Source organism: Balaenoptera physalus (assembly GCF_965194825.1).
Source record: "Balaenoptera physalus genome assembly, chromosome: 2".
Taxonomy (NCBI): domain Eukaryota; kingdom Metazoa; phylum Chordata; class Mammalia; order Artiodactyla; family Balaenopteridae; genus Balaenoptera; species Balaenoptera physalus.
This window is the reverse complement of record NC_138883.1, coordinates 112,895,247-112,913,568: the sequence shown is the minus strand read 5'-3', so window position 1 is coordinate 112,913,568 and position 18,322 is coordinate 112,895,247. Positions and strand designations below refer to the sequence as shown.

Genomic DNA, 18,322 nt, shown 5'->3' with positions numbered 1-18,322 from the left:
GGCAGAAATCCTAAGATGAGCTTCTCTGGTACTGGTGTGAGAGTCTTACAGTGAAAGAGCACTGTTCAGCGGGTCAGTAAACTCAGAGCCTACCTCAGGCTCTGACACTTGGTCCTTGTGCGACCTTAGATGGACAAGTCACCTCTTTGTGAGCCTGTATGCTCAACTGTGAAGTGACAGAGTTGCCCTAAATGATTTTTTCAGATCTCTACAAAGGGACTCCCTAAATCGAAATTTGAATGCAAACATGTGCGGAGGATGTGCTCCAGTACCACCCTTTAATACCCTTCTGGTAATCTTAACTATTGTAATTAGGTAAAAGAAAGAAATATGAGGTATGAATACTGGAAATGAGAAGGCAAAATCATCATTACCTGTAAATGATGATTAGTGTATCTGGGACATCCAAATGAAGCAACTGAAAAAAATTTTTTAAAAAAAAAGGGAAATCCATTAAAATGCCTATATCAAAACATTAACATTTAGAAGTATATACAGTGGAAGAAAGCCTGCTATCTACAATATAAACAAACTAACTAATGATTAAAAAAAGGAAGATATTTGCAAGACCTTCATTAAAAATAAACTTTCTGGTTAGAGAAAAAAGACAAATGAAGAAACATCAGCCCCACTTATATTAATACTTAACATTTAGCAGGCACTTCACTGTTTTAAGCACTACATTAAGTGTTTTAATTCTCTCACTTGCTCATCACAACTTAGACAATATTATTGTCCCAATGTACAGAAACCGAGACTTGGATCGAGGTCACAGAGCTAGTAAGTGATGGAAAGAACCCAGACAGTATTCCTCAGGGTTCCACCACACTGCCAGGCCAACAGAATAGAAGAGAGAACCCAGAAACAGATCCAATTACTTTATGGGAATTTAGTTTATGATTCATATCAGTGGAAAATAATTAAGAGAGTTCTTGGCTAGCTGGATCCTTAATCAAAATAAATTCCAGGTAGATAAAAGATTTAAACCAAAGACGGCGAGAAGGAAAGGATGTGGAGGAGAAGGAAGAGAAAAAAAAAGAGAGGGGTGGTGGGAATGGGGAGAGAGAAGTGGGAGGGAAAAGCCATAAAAGCACTAGAAGAGAACATGGGTAAAAAAGATGTATGAACTTGGAATGGAGACAACTTTACAAGCAAGATACAAAATTCAGTAGATATAAAAACTACTAAAAGTCAAAAAACAAACTACAAACTGTGACACATGACAGAAAATTTCCAAGGAATTTCTAACACGTAGCAAGAAAAAGACCACAACCCAAAAGCAAACAAAAGAAACAAAAAAGGTCAGTAAATATATGTCAACCTCATTCATAATAAAGGAACACAAATCAGAACCATGAAATAATATTTTCCATTTCCATCATCTTGGCAAAAACTAAATGAGTAGATAATATTTGATGTCAATAAGGATGTAGGGAGATGGAAGGCAACTGGATCACCTCTGTCAAGATTTTAAACACTCAGTCACTAAACCAGAAGTTCCAGAGCTAGAAATGAATTTGTTCTATGAATACAGTATATAAGGATGTTCACTGAAGCAGTATTTGGAATATCAATAAACTGAAAACCTAAAAATCCAACAGTAAGGCCTGGTTAAATAAATTTTAAGTCCATCCATAGGATTAAATGCTATAAAATTGTTTTTTAAAAAATCTATACATACCAAAATGAAAAAATGTCCAAGATATATTGAATGAAAACAAGATGCAGAATAGCAAAGGAAAGTTAAAAGTCCATTTGCATCAAAGAAAAAAAAAAAGGAGAAAATACACATATATACACATAAAATTCTGGGAAGCTACTCAAAAAACTAGTGAGTACCCTCTGAAGAGTCCAAATGGCAGGCAGAGAGAGATGAAAAAGTAAAGTTTTTTTTTTACTATTTGAATTTTTCATAACTATCTGAATTTTTTTCCCCATGCACATGTATGTAACTTTCACAACTTTTTAAAAATGAATTCAACAAAAGATCATCTCAACACTGAACAATAAAGACACACACTTCAAGGCAGTTTTTTTTTTTTCAAACATTTACTGAACACAAACACCATTTTTTCCTATTACACAGCAATATTGTTAGTTTCAAATTAGCTGGGCTATTAGGACTGTCAGTTACCACGAAATTAAAAATGATTCTACATGTCAAACTCAAATAGAAAATGTCATGCAATATATAAATCACTAACAGGCCTCTGGTGCAGTCAGCAAGTTCACTATGTTTATTAATGTCATGTAAATGGTTTGACAAAAGTGCACAATAGAATGACATCACTGGTTTGTTATAAATCACAGTGAATTACTAGAATACAACAATGTAATTCCTCTACGTGGAAGATTGCAGGATGGGGTGAATATTATAAAGGATAGGATCTTTCAACACGTTAAGCCAGTCAGAGTTTACTCCCCAGCTATAGACTTGATTGGTTAGCAAAGCTGAGGTTTTTTTCCCTCATCTTTTCTCCTCTACCAATTACTAAGCAACAACAACAAAAAAAGGCCATGCACAAATTTTACAACACCTGATAAAAAAAGTTACAAAACCTTGTGCATTGCTTGGATGAAGCTTACATCTTTGCTCCTTCATTTTTCTGATTAGGCCACTCACCACATGACTCGCCCCTAAATGAAAAGCTGTTAACAGTTTAGCACTTCTCACCCCTGCACACGCATCAAGATAACCCATAACCATCAAGTCAGTGTCCCTTTCCTATATATTAACACAAATAAACACACCACAAACCTAGGACTAGAGACCACATTTACTTTACAGTTTTAAAAATTAATATATCACCACTATCCATGTAGTATTTATTTCAGATCCCATATTTGGAGAAGGTACTGTACAACCCAGCCCATCTGAAGATTTGGGCAAGTCTGCCAGGAACGTATGAGAAAGCTCGGCAATGTGCCATGCACATTAGGAGCTCTCTACTTTCCACAGAAGGTATCCAGAGCAGGGCTGTGCATTTTCAGAGTCGGAGTCAACACACAGCTTAAAATCTTATGGACTAATAACTTTTCATAGAGCAAAAGGCAGAGGTTTGTTTTCTTTAACCCATTTTAATGTTATAGTATAGTCAGTGAGGAGAATGGAATAGTCATCTGTACACTGATATATCTGGCTAGCCTGAAAAGGAACATTTAAGGTTTTTACAGAAAACCTACCATAAAAGCAAGTCCTTTATACTTTTATCCATCTACTCTCTAGTTCCATCACTGGCTGCTTCTAAAACCAGCAAACTAATCCAAGGTCCAGCAACTCATTCCTCACCCTGCCCCAGTCCCCCAGAAAGAAATGCTTCTGCTTGAATAATCTAAAGTGGCCTTATTCCTCAAGTAGCTGCCTCAACTGAGATGGAGACTAGTGACAGGGTACTGTTCCCTTGGGATTCTGATTTTCAAAACCACTTGCCAAATGCAGAGCTGACACTCACGGAGCTGCTGCCCCCACATCACATTTTACTTCAAACAGTCCTATCATGCCTAAGTTTCTCATGATTACAGTTATTAATCAGTGATCAGCGTAATGCAATAAAACCCTTCCCAGAAACAAGCAAGACCAAAGTTTGCTTTTTGGTTTGTTTGTTTGAAGTGCCCACAGCAAAGAACCTTAAGGTAGCTGGACTGTGGCCTACTAGAGAGCAATCCAGGGTAGACTGAAAACAATGTTGTGTCAGAGTTCTTATGTCAAAAATTTCCTTTCTGATCAGTTGAAGGATGGATTTGCTGCCCATTCCTTGACTTAAATAGTTACCTAAACTCAAGAGTTCAATTTTACCAACTCTTAAGTGCAAAACCCACCCAAGGTTTCACATGGTTTGCCCAGGCATTCATCCACTTGGGCCTCTAGTTAACTAAATGTATATGACAATTACTGAGCAAGACCAAGAAGTTTTGATTGAATTTGTAATGTTATCAAGGAAGACGTACAATCTAAAGCATAATTCTACCAATAATAAACACAAAATGACAAAAGTGGCTAAAAAATGGCAACAGCCCAGAGTTCTCAGAGAGCTGAGATACAGAACTATCACCTTTCTTACTTATTTATTTTCTTAAAAAAACAGAACGAAACTTAAGTTTGGAAAGGGTTTGGCTAAACAGATTTTAAAATAATTCTACCAAAAAAAAAAAAAAAAAAAAACCAGGCATGTAATCCCTTGTTTCAAGAATGGTTTTATACAGGTGTTTCACAATACGTATTTGGATTCGTTTTACAAGACAGAATTAGATCCTTAGCAATACAGTGCACAATGTACCGCTATACTATAGTTTAAAAAAAAAAATCTCGGTTACCATTAGCAAAGTTTAGTCCGTTCCTCTGTCTTCAAATTCTTTCTCCAGCTTGTCAGCATTTCAGTCAGCAGTTTTACTCTCTCCAGCATTCAGTCCTCCCTTCTCAAAAACACTGAGTGTCATTAAATTTTGATGTCTGAATATGTACAGGTAATCATTATCCCCGTTTCATAAGTAAGTAATAGCTAAAATAGTTCTCGTCCTGGGTAGCCAAAGGGATGAAATGGTTTTTAAAACATGCAACATTATCTGATATTTTAAGTTTTGATGTTTAAAAATCATATGCATTAATAATGGAACCAAGTAAATACCAAGTATCATAGCTATTCCTCAGACTGTCAAATAAGCAGGCCTTGAAGTCTGAAAAATACAGGGTCTGATCTGAGCTGTGAAAAAGGCGTGATTCACTCACCTGGAGGATGAGCATTTTCTCTTTCAGGCCATGAGAGCTGCCAAGAGCAAGGTATAGTAGTTCCCTGATTCACACCAGGAAGATCAAGGCCAGTAATTTTCAAATTAGGGCTCATTCAAATACCTCCCTTTAGACCATCCTAAAAAACCTTCCTTGTAAAAATCTCAGGTTAGGAAAACAGAAATATATTACTATGACAGAATTTACCATCAAAACATTCCTAACTGAAGCAAGAAGACATGTGAGGTATAACTACAGCACAGTAAAATTATCTTGCGTTCTTGGGGGAAGAAGTTTTTAAAGTACCCCCATCCATTCCCTCCTATCCTCCAGAGTGTTTCATTTCATGGGGTATCTATTTTATTTAAGGCCCTAGGTGCTGATTTTGGCTTAGTCATTATGTTTTATACTGATCCAGCTGCAACCTTTTTCTTACACTTCACAAAGCAATATCCATACATAAAATGTTAACTGAAACCTTACCAGTGGTTTTTGTTGTTTTTTTTAGTTTATATCTGATGTTGCTGCATCATTATAATGCTTTTCATTAAAGAAAAAAAGCTGCAGGTCTTCACTTACAGTACCATGCACTATGATAGCTAAGGCATTCATTTGGCACTAGAGAGAAAAATACAGATATAGCTAATTTTATTTTCTTTATCATTTTTAACATTGAAAGAAATAGGTGTGTACCCTTTACTTGAATTTCTGTGATGCTTAACAGATAATCACAGAATATTCTTTTAATTTGACAGTTTACAATGTTGCCATTAAAACAAAACAAACAAACAAAACCCATAAAGACCTCTGTACAGCCTGTCGGAATAAGCGACATTTTGTGGTTCCAAAATTTGCTGCCCTCAGGCAGAAATATCTTTCCAAATGGCATTGAGAATTATTTTTATTATCAAAAACACTGAATTTCCTATACCACACTAGTGTTTTTTCTACTTGTCACAGACTGAATAAAGTGAAAAAATTAAAAATATCCCAGTTCCTTTTCATCTGTCATAAAAACCTTCTTAGGGAGGCACAAATAATGCCCTCTGGAAAAGTAGTTTCCAATTTTAAAAGATACCGCACAAGAGGAAAGGGAGAAGGGGACAAAAGAAGAACATATAACTATATTGTGACAATTTGTTTCCTAAGAGAGACACAGCATTCATAATTTTTACATGTCTGTGAGCTGAGTCAAATGCAGACTGCTGCAATTTAGATTAATTACATTAAAACAGAGACTTCCACACATTTTAGAATCCAAGCCCAAAGGCAAATAGTCCATCAATATTCTCTGAAAAGTTGCTTTAAGATTACTACTGTGTATGTACCACCCAGCATAATTCAACAATTTCAATGGATTTAACTTCATAAATTTGTAACTATTATTAAGTTAGCACATTTTTCAGATTAATCTGCAGTTATATTTTTAAAAATCCTCCTGATGTTATAATGCGTTGATCTCTTCACATAAATAATGGAAGAGTGAAAACTACCTATAGAAGTTTGGCATGTGCAGAACATCTAGATATTCCATTACTTTTAATGTTCCTTTTCATTGTTTTTCTTCATGAAATCCTCAGAACTGCTGCAGAGAATAACATGCTGACACAGGCTTAACAGAAATACTTTTCTAGGCAGTTTTTTTTAAACATTATCAACTTCAAATCATAAGGGCCCTTGTTACATAAACAAAATATTTTATATTCATTCCTTAAAAAAAAGAAAAATAGTTAAGTGACCAATATCCAAACACCTTAGATTACAGTTACACCTAAACAATGTGGTTTTGTTTAAAGTGTATTTGAAATCAGTAACCATATGAGGCAAGAAGACCAAATACAAAACTAAGGAAGGATGAGTAGGGAGGAAGGGTAGTGAAAAGAAAAGCAGATTTTATGAACACATAATTCTATTGTCTGTGATTAAAGTCCTTTACTTTTTAGCACCACATTAAATGATTTTACATATATCCAGTCACTTAATGAAATCCAACAAACTCTTCAAGAGTTCTGGGGATCTGGTCTTGGTAGTTAATGTCATTAGCCCGAACTGCCCGGGCGGCCAGGCACTTGAGACTCATCTTCATTTGAGTTTTAAGTAGTATTTCTGATACCCCAGTTGTACTTTTGTCTAGTGGAGTCTTATTCTGTTTATTTGTCATGTCGGTGTGAGCGCCAGCTTCAACTAGGCTAATGATGATAGAGTGCAAGGTCAAAAAATCACTGATGGGCCTGTTGTACTGAACGATAATGTGAAGGGCACTGTTCCCTTCATTGTCCACAGCATTCACCTCGGCGCCACAGTCCAGCAGGAGCTTTGTGACAAGCGCGTTTGGAAAGCTGCAGACATCATTGGTGTGGAAATCATCAACCGGGGTATTTGAGTTGACAGCTAGATGCAGCAAGGTGAAACCTTCACGAGTTCTGGGATCAAGGTGAATCAGGTTGTAGATCTGCTTGTTAATTTTGCACTGATCTTCTTCACTGCACTGTGTTTTGGTGGAAATGCACACTAAATACAGAAAAGTATAGAGATTACATTCATAATTGTCCATAGCACTGTGGACGTCAGCATCTGGAATATTTTTTACTCTGTTCATACTTTGTTCTATTTCCAAAACACTGCATCTCAAAACACATTCTATGTCTGGGGCCTTCACAGTTTCATTCAAATGTATCATCTGTGAAAAAACTTGGGCAAATCGAAGAAGATCCTTATGGGTATTCCTGTTACCTTTCTGTCTGAGGTGCAGGGCATGAAGCCACAACTTGATACACTGTTCGAATTCCATGTTATCTGCATAAACAGCTCCCCTGTAAATGATGGGATGGGAAACATCAATGTTGTCGGCACCTAAAATCCGTTCCCGAACTATAAGGCCTTCCATATGAAGAGCATCTCTGTCTTGCCGAATGGATTCCAGTTCCTGAGGATTTCTACATTCAGTTCTATTCCCATAGGCATGGATTGGTGGGAGAACCTCTTTCTCAAGAATGTTATCGCCATCTTGAAACCTCTCCAACATAGCTAAATATAAATAGTGGTATGTCTTCATGATGTCATAGTTCTCACGGTCATTTGCAAAGGAGGCACCCAAGAGCTCCAAAGCTTCAATCCGACTTCTTCGGTCACAATCAGCATGAGAGAGCAATAGTTCGACAACATCAGCTTTACAGCTTTCAGCAGCTACTTTTAATGGCGTCATCCCATGGCCGTTCACTACTATAGCAGCACGCCATTTTATCAGCTCCTTCACAATATCTATGTGCCCAGCCTCAGCTGCAAAGTGCAATGCTGTGGCTCCACAATGTGCTTTAGCATTTGGATCAGCACGTTGTTCTAAAAGGTATCTGACCACATCAGTGTGTCCTTTATATGCTGCAATCATTAGGCAGGTGTTGTCATACTTGTTGGCAATGCTGATGTTGGCATTATTTTCAACCAAGTATTTCACAATGTCCAATCTGCCATCAAAGCATGCTGCCCGTAGGGGGGTTGAGTTAGTTACTGTGGTATGGTTCACGTTGGCTCCATGACTGACTAGAAGCTTAACAACTTCAAAATGTCCTGCCCCTGCTGCACACCAAAGAGCGGTGGCACCATCAATGACATACCTATTCATGAAAAGAACGAACAGTTAGAAAATGGAGGTTACCTGCCCTAACGTAAATTTAAAGGATGTATTCATTTACACTGACCCAAAACCTCAATCTGCAGAGCGTTAGTAAAACATTAGTTTGGCTGAAAATAAAATCAGGTAATTTAAGTAAAGCACTTTGCATAGTACTTGTACCTAGTATGAGCTCAATAAATGTTAGCGACTGTTGTTATTACCAAAGTATAAAAACCTAAAAAAGGAAAAAAAAATGAATCACTGACTTGCTACTAGCAAAAGTAAATAAATTTCAGAAAACAAAGAGGAAATGTATGGAGTTTTGTAACTTCTTGACCACCGAGCTGATTCACTGGCTCTCAGGAGCACAGCCTGTGCCTCCCTCCCAGCACCCCGTAGGTACCACAGTTTCATTCAGTGCATCAGTGAGAAAGCCACCCCAATCTCTGCATTAACATTGTGTTAGAAACTGCTTTAGGAAGAAAAGTATTTAAGCAGATAATTTTTCCCTAAGATTATCTAAGCTAATATGTATTATACTCTACTACAGCAATGAGAAAGAAACAATTACTGCCCCAACATGAATGGTACAACCTTGTAACACAGGTCAAATTCTATCTCCCTTGAAGTGAAAAAGAGTAAAATCCGCCTGGTATAATATAAATATCATAGTTTAACCGCAATTATCAACACCATCTATCACTTCTGAAAATAAAAGACGCACTTTATAAACATGCAAGCAATTACTTCTTCAGTTTCAAATAATGACGCAAAATGTTTATAAGCAAAAGCATTCCCAGTAACAGCTACCTATGGGGTTACCTATGGGGGAGGGTGTAGGATTGACTCAGATGAGGCTTAAAGCTACTAGAAATGTCCTATATTTTGATATGGGTAGTAGCTACATGGGTGGACATTTAGGGGAAAAAACTCATCAAACTGTACATGACAGATTTGTACATTTTACTGTATGAAAGACGTACCTCAAAATAAATTTGAAGACTTCTGAAGTTTCTTTTTAAAATTTCATTTTTTAATGTCATTTAATTGTTAACTGATTTTTTAAACTAAAGAATGAATCAGGAAAATAAGACATTACATCAGTTGAAATGTTTTAGTGGTTGCCAACTGTACCTTTTGCAAACAATTCAGTTTAATTAAAACTCACTTATTACATTTTTATTGTCATGATTATAAACACAAAGTTCAAAAAAAGTTTTCTTTCACTGTCAAAAAAATACAATTTACAACAGCATCAGAAAATACCAATATCTGATAGTAAATCTAATGAAAAATGTACAAGACTTCTACATTGAAAATTACAAAACATTCCTGAGATAAAGACCTAAAGAAATGGAGAGATATTCCATGTTTATTGTTTAGGAGATTCAATAATGTTAAGATGCCAGTTCTCCCCCAAAATAATCTACAGATTCAATGCAATCCAAATCAAAATCCCAGCAGGGATGTGTGTGTGTGCACATGCACAAATGTGTGCATGCATCCACGTATGTGTAGATATTGACAAGCCAATTCTAAAATGTATATAGAAATGCAAAGGGGGGCTTCCTTGGTGGCGCAGTGGTTAAGAATCCGCCCGCCAATGCAGGGGACACGGGTTCGAGCCCTGGTCCGGGAAGATCCCACATGCCGCGGAGCAACTAAGGCCGTGCACCACAACTACTGAGCCTGCGCTCTACAGCCTGCGAGCCACAACTGCTGAGCCTACGCGCCACAACTACTGAACTGAAGCCTGTGTGCCTAGAGCCTGTGCTCCGCAACAAGAGAAGCCACCGCAATAAGAAGCCCGCATGCCGCAACCAAGAGTAGCCCCTGCTCGCCGCAACTAGAGAAAGCCCACACGCAGCAACGAAGACCCAACACAGCCAAACATAAATTAATTTTTTAAAAAAATGCAAAGGACCTAGAACAACCAAGATAACCTTGAAAGAAAAATAAAGTTGGAGGACAAAATATAGTAATTAGGATAGTGTGTCAGTGGCACAAGGATAGATAAATATATCGATAGAAAACAACAACAACCCAAAAAGAAAAATAAAAAAAAAAACCCTCCAGAAATAGATTCACACACACAGGATCAGAGATTAATGACAAAAGCTCCAATGAAATTCAGGTAGAAAGTATGTTCTTTTTAATAAATAGTGAAGAAGCAGCTACTAGATATCTGTTTGGAAAAAAATTAACCTTGACTGTACGCACAAAAATTTGAGAAGTGGTGTAGACCTATAATATGCAAAGCAAAACAACAAATGCTTCTAAAAAAAATAGACTATCTTCATGACCTTGGAGTTGATGATGATTTCTTAAACATAATTCAAAAAAAGCACTAACCATAAAAGAAAAAAATTGATTAGACTTCAGTAAAATTAAAAACTTCTTTTCATCAACAGACACTGTGAAGAAAGTGAACAGGCAATCCACTCACTGGCGGAAGACATTTGCAATCGATTTATATGACAAATCACTAAAAAGGCAAACAAGTCAATTTAAAAAATGGGTGAAAAGATTGAACAAGTATACTTCAAAAGTATATATTCAGATAACCAATAAACATATGAAAAGATGTTCAAGATAATTACTCTCACCAGGGAAATGCAAATTAAAACCAGGAGTTACCAATACACACTCACCAAAATAGCCGAAATAAATAATACTGACATGACAATACTAAGTATCTGCCAGGATGTGAAACAACTCAAACTCTCATTGCTGATGGAAATTGCTAATGGGAATGTACAATAATTTGGTTCAACCACTTTGGTGGTTGGCTGACAATAACTATTAAAGTTAAAATACACCAACCTATGACCCAGCAGTTCCACCCCTTGGTGTATACTGAAGAGAAATGAATGCAAATGTCCACCAGAAGGCATACACAAAAATGTTCATAGAGGCTTTATTCATAGTAGTCAAACGCTAGAAACAACCAAAATATCCGTCAACAGGATACACTGCCATATATTCATATAATGGAATACTACAAAGCATTTAAAAAATAAAAAAACTACTGATACATGCAACTCCATGGATGAATCTCACAGATATTGTGTTAAGCAAAAAGAAGTCAGACAGAAAAGAGTACACTGTATGACTCCATTTATAGGAAGTTCAAGTATAGACAGAACTAATCTATGGTGATAGAAGTCACAATAATCATAACTTCTGGGAGGGGAAAGGAGGGGAATTGACTGAGAAAGGGCACAATGGAAACTTTTAGAGTGACATCAATGTTCTGCATATTGATCTAGAAGGTGATTATATGGATGTAAAAAAATTAAAATTTTATAACATTGTACACTTAAGATTTATGCACCTTACTTGATGTTATTATATCTTAACTAAAAATAGATATAATTAAAAAACAAAAACAAAAAAGAGGCACTACATTACTACTATAATTTAACTTCTAAATCAATTTAAAGAAAAAGTTTAAACACAAATAGCTAATAAATAATTTCCATGTGCCAAGTACTGTATTAAGTGCTTAATATACAGTATATCTTATTTAATTCTCATAATAACCTTCTCCCAATAATCCTATAAGGTAGATAATATTATTACGCCCATTTTAAAGACATATAACTAAAAGGCTTACATGAGATTAAAAATACAAAAGTACTTTGGAAACTATATAATGCATCAAATGTAAGGAAACATAATACATGTCATTGTTCAAACATGTTTCAATTTAAAAAGCTTTTTTTTTAAAACTTCTTAATATAATCTATCCAAAAAATCAATACATAGTTAACATATAGTTATATTTACATAGTTACAAAGTTTCCTTGCATGCCTTAAAAATATTAAATTGTTATATGTCAGGAACATGAACATAAACTAAGTAAAAACTCACGAAATGTTACATTAAAATAGGCATTCACATACATTATCTTTAACTCTTGCAATAACCATACAAGATAAATAGGACCCCCATTTTAAAGATGGAAAAAAAAGAGACAAAAGTGAATAAAATTTTTTTCTGGCCTCAAATTTCCCAGAACTAATGACATGAGTAAAAATTAAATTACAAGTATATACTTCACTTGGTTTTTATAATCGTTTAATACTTTTCCTGGTGTAATCTAATAATTTCCATTTTCCCTATGGTGATGTGACAGGAGCCTAAAAAAAGTTTCAATTATCTATTTTTATTGAGACAATTAAAATTTTTTAAATAGTTTATGACAAAACATATTCACTGTAGAATGTGTTACAGAATGACTAATCCTTCAGAAACATTAGCCTTAGTGATTTTTAAATTTCTACATCTAAATAAAAACATTAAACATATTAAAGGGAATTATAATCCTAACATCTATGACATTTTTTGTCCATAAAATTACAGCTAAAATTATAGCCATATACTGCCTCAAAACAAAATGCCAAACACATTTATAACAAAATGAACAGAAAATAAATAAAAATATAATCAAATTAATGCAATATTTACTTAATGCCTATGGGAGAAGCACTATAAAACAATGATCTTTCTAGATTGAGTCTAAAATTGCAATGCAAACTATCTATTATGTATTTCATATTAAAAATCAAGAAACTTGGGACTTCCCTGGTAGCGCAGTGGGTAAGAATCCGCCCGCCAACGCAGGGGGCACCAGTTCGATCCCTGGTCCGGAGAAGATCCCACATGCCGCAGAGCAACTAAGCCCGTGCGCCACAACTACCGAGCCTGCACTCTAGAGCCTGCAAGCCACAACTACGGAGCCCATGTGCTGCAACTACTGAAGCCTGCGCACCTAGAGCTCATGCTCTGCAACAAGAAGCCACCGCAATGAGAAGCACACGCACCACAACGAAGAGTAGCCCAGGCTCACTGCAACTAGAGAAAGCCCGCACGCAGCAACAAAGACTCAACACAGCCAAAAAAAAAAAAAAATCAAGAAACTTTAATCTGATATTCACCTTTTAAACAAAATGTATGCATCAGATGATGGAAACATTTCACAATAAAAGATAACATTTCTGATCACAAAACTAAACTCATGTATTTCCTGGTTCAATCTGAAATAAAAATGTCTGGTTCAAGCATTTGAAATAGAAATAAAAATTCATTAAATGTAAATGATCAGCACTTTATTTTAACCAAAGTCCTTAAAATCATTTATTAGATCATATGTAGTTCCTTGAAATATACAGTGGAAATGACTTTCTAAATGAAGCCAAATGACGCTGTGCCCCTTACGCCTTTCCTCTACCTGGACATTTATTAGAACTATTAGTACTAGCACTGACTTTAAAAGAGCACTCAACAAAAAGCCTCAGAATTCCCAGAGGTCCTGTTCTCCTTCCCATCCATGTCAGCAAACTTCTTCTAGGACAAGAGTTCCCCACAAACTCTGGCACACAGCAGTCAGGCCCTCAGAACTCAAACAAGCACAGTACTCCAAGGTCACATGACACCTCCCCTTTGTTCTGTTCCATTTCTATAACATTCTTAACAGCTTCCCATACTCCAACTAAAGGTTCTTCTTTCATTCCCATTCATGTAATTTTTTTTTTTTACATTTATTTATTTATTATTATTTTTGGCTGCGTTGGGTCTTCGCTGCTGCGTGCAGGCTTTCTCTAGTTGTGGTGAGCGGGGGCTACTCTTGTTGCGGTGCGTGGGCTTCTCATTGCGGTGGCTTCTCTTGTTGCGGAGCACGGGCTTTAGGTGCGCGGGCTTCAGTAGTTGTGGTTCGAGGGCTCTAGAGCGCAGGCTCAGTAGTTGTGGCGCACGGTCTTAGTTGCTGCGCGGCATGTGGGATCTTCCCAGATCAGGGATTGAACCTGTGTCCCCTGCATTGGCAGGCGGGTTCTTAACCACTGCGCCACCAGGGAAGTCCCAATTTTTCTTCTTATCCACTCATCTATGTCAATTTTGGTCGTTACACAGTAAGCCATAAATAAAATAATCTCAAATGTTACTCCTAAAAATAAGTACAAGGACTCAAATATCAGCATCGGGCTTCATCTAGGTGGGTGGCACCGTCCCCCTTTTGAGGCTCTATTATGAATCTACTTTAGTTTTCTAAGGTATTATAGATGTTTTTAGGCAGAGTATAGGCTTTTTAAAATAAGTTATTTTAATGTCTATGTGTGTGTGTGTGTGTCTCTCTATCCCTCTCTTTCTCTCTCTCTCTCTCACACACACACACGCACGCGCAGAGTACCATATCAAACCCCATAATTACACAGATACTGTTGCTTAGGATGAAGCTAAGAAGTGAGACTTTTTTTTAATATTAGGCAAATAACAGGATAGGTGGTGAACGATTTGGCAAAAAATTGTGAAGATGGTACATAACTTACTGAAAATTAGGAAACACTGATCTACTTCAGCCCACAAAGACCCTGTTTGTCCCTATCTGGCCATGGGTCTTAAGTACCAATGGAATCTAAAGAAGGGGGGTTGGCTAAGTACCTCTCAAAAGCCAGTCCCTGAGGGGTGAGTGAGCTTCATATTATTAACACCTCACTCAGACGAACATTTTCACACTGTCTGGAATGAATGTAAAGTGAAATCATGACATTTGCAAGTAACACTCTCTTCATCTATTTCTGAAATGCCTAAATGACTGGAACAAACTGCAAAATAATCTCACAGAGTGGTGTGAGTGGGCAGAAAGGTGGCCATGAATTTCAATTCTTCTCTTTTGTTAATCTGTAAGCTCCTCGAAAGTAGAAACTTTACATTTTCTTCTACATCTTCCACATTAGCTGTGTGGCACAGGGCTAGGCCCATCATAGGCATTTAATAAGTTAAAAAACTAAACTAAACTACTTTGACAGAGCAGCTAATAAATCCATAACTGTAATAATCCATAAACAAAAAAAAGATTGAAGAAGGCTCACAAAATCTCAAATGACAGAAATCTTTGCAATTCCAGTCTCACCAGTCTGACTCTTGATATTTTACACAAGGATCATCAAAATCTGGCCTCCACCTCACTCTAGTCTCCCACAATCTCCTTCTTAATTTCCCAGGCTTGAACCCCTTCCTGAAACTGCACTGAAACACTTGTCATTGCAAGAGCACCATGCTGCCATCCCTCTTCTTCACTTTCTACTATCCTTTAAGACTGAGCTCAAGTATCACCTCGGCTGTGAAGTCTTCCCTGATTCTCCCAGGCAAAGCTGAGCCCTTCCTCTCCCTGTGTTCCCTCAGTAGTCCAAAAGATTTCTATAACCCTAAATGGCATGGCATCGACAATTACTCATTTTCATCAATTTCTCACCTCTGCCATACACCACGCCCCACCTCCAGCCCCCGCCCAGGGCACCAGACTGTCTTCCTCTGCAGTGGGAACAGTATGTCATTCATCTCTGCGAACCCAATCCCTACTACAGAGCCTGGCACACAGTAGGTGTTCAAAATATGTTTGCTTATTGAACCCCTTAATTTCACTGGCCAGTGCAAAATACTGGGCAAGGTAAGCCACTACACAGGCTCAATGTGCTACATTCCTAGCTATTTCAGGTTCTCTTAATTGCCACCTCAAAACACCTTTCTCTTTGATGGTTAAGAAAGATAAGCAAAGCCTTTCCAAATGCTTTAGAAAACTAGATTTTCTCACCACTATTCTCTCCTAATCAAAACAGGCCTCAGCAAGCTCCTTAGCAGCAGTGTAACCAGTAGCTGTTACTGCAGAGATTCATATCTCAATGGATGCTTGTGCCTATACAACTGGAATGGTGCTGGAAGTTCGGGGGTCATCCTACTTCACTCCTCCTCTGCGTATAGGAAAGGCTGTGGGAACGCAGGGAGTTACAGAAAGGACACAGAAACTAGTAAAAGAAAACGAACAAGAACCAGGTTGCCATATTTGGTTAATATGAAAAAGACCATCTCCTTAACGTCTAGAGAGGTGGTACCAGAGGTTAGCCACCACCCGTGGGCTATCATTTCAGTAAAACGTAATACCCTGAAATATTTTCCTCTCATCTAAAACAGAAGAAAAAGCTCTTATTATTTCAACCTACAAAAAGAATCAACCAAAACTCAACAATGCCCTAGTCATCTTCAAGAGGAATTGTTTTTTCCATCAGGTTTTAACCAAGGAGTTTTCAATCACCAAAACTAAAGATACATATCTTTATGCTAGGACCACATCTATCTCAAAAGAAGAAAATGCTAGAATAGCTTATGTACTGGCACAAGTCAACAAAAACAAAAACAATTAATGCATCTTCATGCAGTTGTAATCTGTAAAACAGGTTATAACCATCCAGCACAGAAAAGATAACGTCAAACCTGACAATTCTGCATTCAACTCTATCATACCCAAAAATATGTACAATTAAACCTAAAGGGCCAGTTTTAACTCTGACAATATGAATTTTTGAACTCCCCACCTGGAATAACAGTATATCATCAAGCTTCCCCACAACATCACAGAATAACATGTAATTTAACAATGGCATCATCTCGTCCTACACCAGCTCCGGTGCCATCTTCGCAGCCAACATATTTACCCCCAGCAATGTGTAAGAGTCAGAATCATGTCTTGGGAAGCCTGGCTGCTTGACAACCCCTCAAGAGGCTGCAACTGCTGCTGGTTCTAGGGGCTTATTTTTACATTAAGGTCCCACAACCCACTAAGGGGCTTTATCGGACACTCACGTGAAGGGGTAAAAAATGGGTGGCCAAATAACTCACCAACAGAGGTCTTCAACGTTAATTGCTAACCTCGTTAATTTCTGATCTCGGTTACAACCCCAGTACTGATAAAGGGAAAGCCTGAAAAGGCGGCTACCTCCTCCATACTGCTTCTTCACAAACTATCTAGTAAAGAATACAGAATACCTATTAGGTATCAAGACAGAGGATGTGGCTATTTACCTATAGAGGGAATAAGGGGTAGGGGCCAATGAGGATGAGCAGCAAAACATGGGATGGAATATTCGCCCCAGAAGATGAAGTGGGCATTAATGAGGCAAGTCAGGAGGTACAAAATGGGAGAAGTGATACCTCCACGAAGCGAGAGAGAGGGAGGGGAAGACCCATAAAGTGGTGGGTCCGCGCGCGTTAGAGAGGAGGCTGGAGTTGGGATGTACCTACCCGTCGAAGCGGACAGTGCCAGTCTGCTGAGTCTGCACCCGGTAATGTTCTAACAGCAAGCGCACCACCTTGGCGTGCCCATTGCGGGCTGCGATGATGAGGGGTGTGGAGCGCTGCCCTCCCTGCTGGCTGACATAGCCAAGCAGATAGCGGATGTCGCTTTCAGACCGGTTGAGAAGCAAGGCGGCCAGAGTCAGCACCTTGCCCTCGCTGGCCGCCTTGTATACATAGCCAGCCAGGCCCTCCATGGCCGCTGCCAACTCCAACACCCGTTTGGTCGCCACCGCTGCTGCTGCCTTGCGCCCCTGGAGGCCGCGTTCGCCAGCGCTTCAAACCTGGGCCCTCACAGCCCATTCACCAGGGCGCCGCCGCCGCCGCCGCCGCGCCCAGGCAGCAGCGCGGCCAGGGGAGGGCGGAGACGCAGAGGTGGCCGAATGCCGCGGGGGGCAGGTCAGCGATCCAGGCCGGGCAGGGAGGAGGGCGGTCAGGGCCGCCCCCAAGGCCCCAGACGCCGGCCCTGGGCCGAGGGGATCTCCATGGTGGCCTGGCCTCAGGCTGGACCCCTCCTTCCTGCGGGCTGCGACAGGCGCGTGCCCGAGCTACGGGTCGCCGGCGAGGTCCCAAGAGGGCCGCGCGCGCCCTGGATGGCGAATGATGGCCGCGCTTCACCCAACCCAGCCCGCCGGGCCTAGGGCCTGCAACTGCTTCTGCCTCCGCCTCCGCTCTGCGTCCTCCCCAGCTGGAGGAAACCTGCAGGCCCTCGCCCACTGGAGCTCAGAAGAGCCAGACGCTGTCGATAGCTTCAGGGGTCCACGCCTGGGGAGGCCCCCAGAGAGAGGCGGAACGCTGCGGCCACAGCAACCCCTGGGCTCTGGACGGGGAGGAAGGCGGGCCTCTGCAGACA

General features: G+C 39.0%; 1 protein-coding gene across 1 annotated transcript; it reads right to left on the bottom strand.

The window, feature by feature from the left end:
* Window positions 1–2,214: 2,214 nt before the first annotated feature.
* FEM1B (fem-1 homolog B) lies at window positions 2,215–18,315 on the bottom strand. The gene is made up of 2 exons (XM_082446608.1): window positions 17,419–18,315; window positions 2,215–8,340 (listed from the first exon to the last, which is right to left on the bottom strand). The coding sequence occupies exons 1-2, from the start codon at window positions 17,664–17,666 to the stop codon at window positions 6,705–6,707; spliced, it is 1,884 nt and encodes a 627-aa protein (XP_082302734.1). The 5' UTR covers window positions 17,667–18,315; the 3' UTR covers window positions 2,215–6,704.
* Window positions 18,316–18,322: the final 7 nt, after the last annotated feature.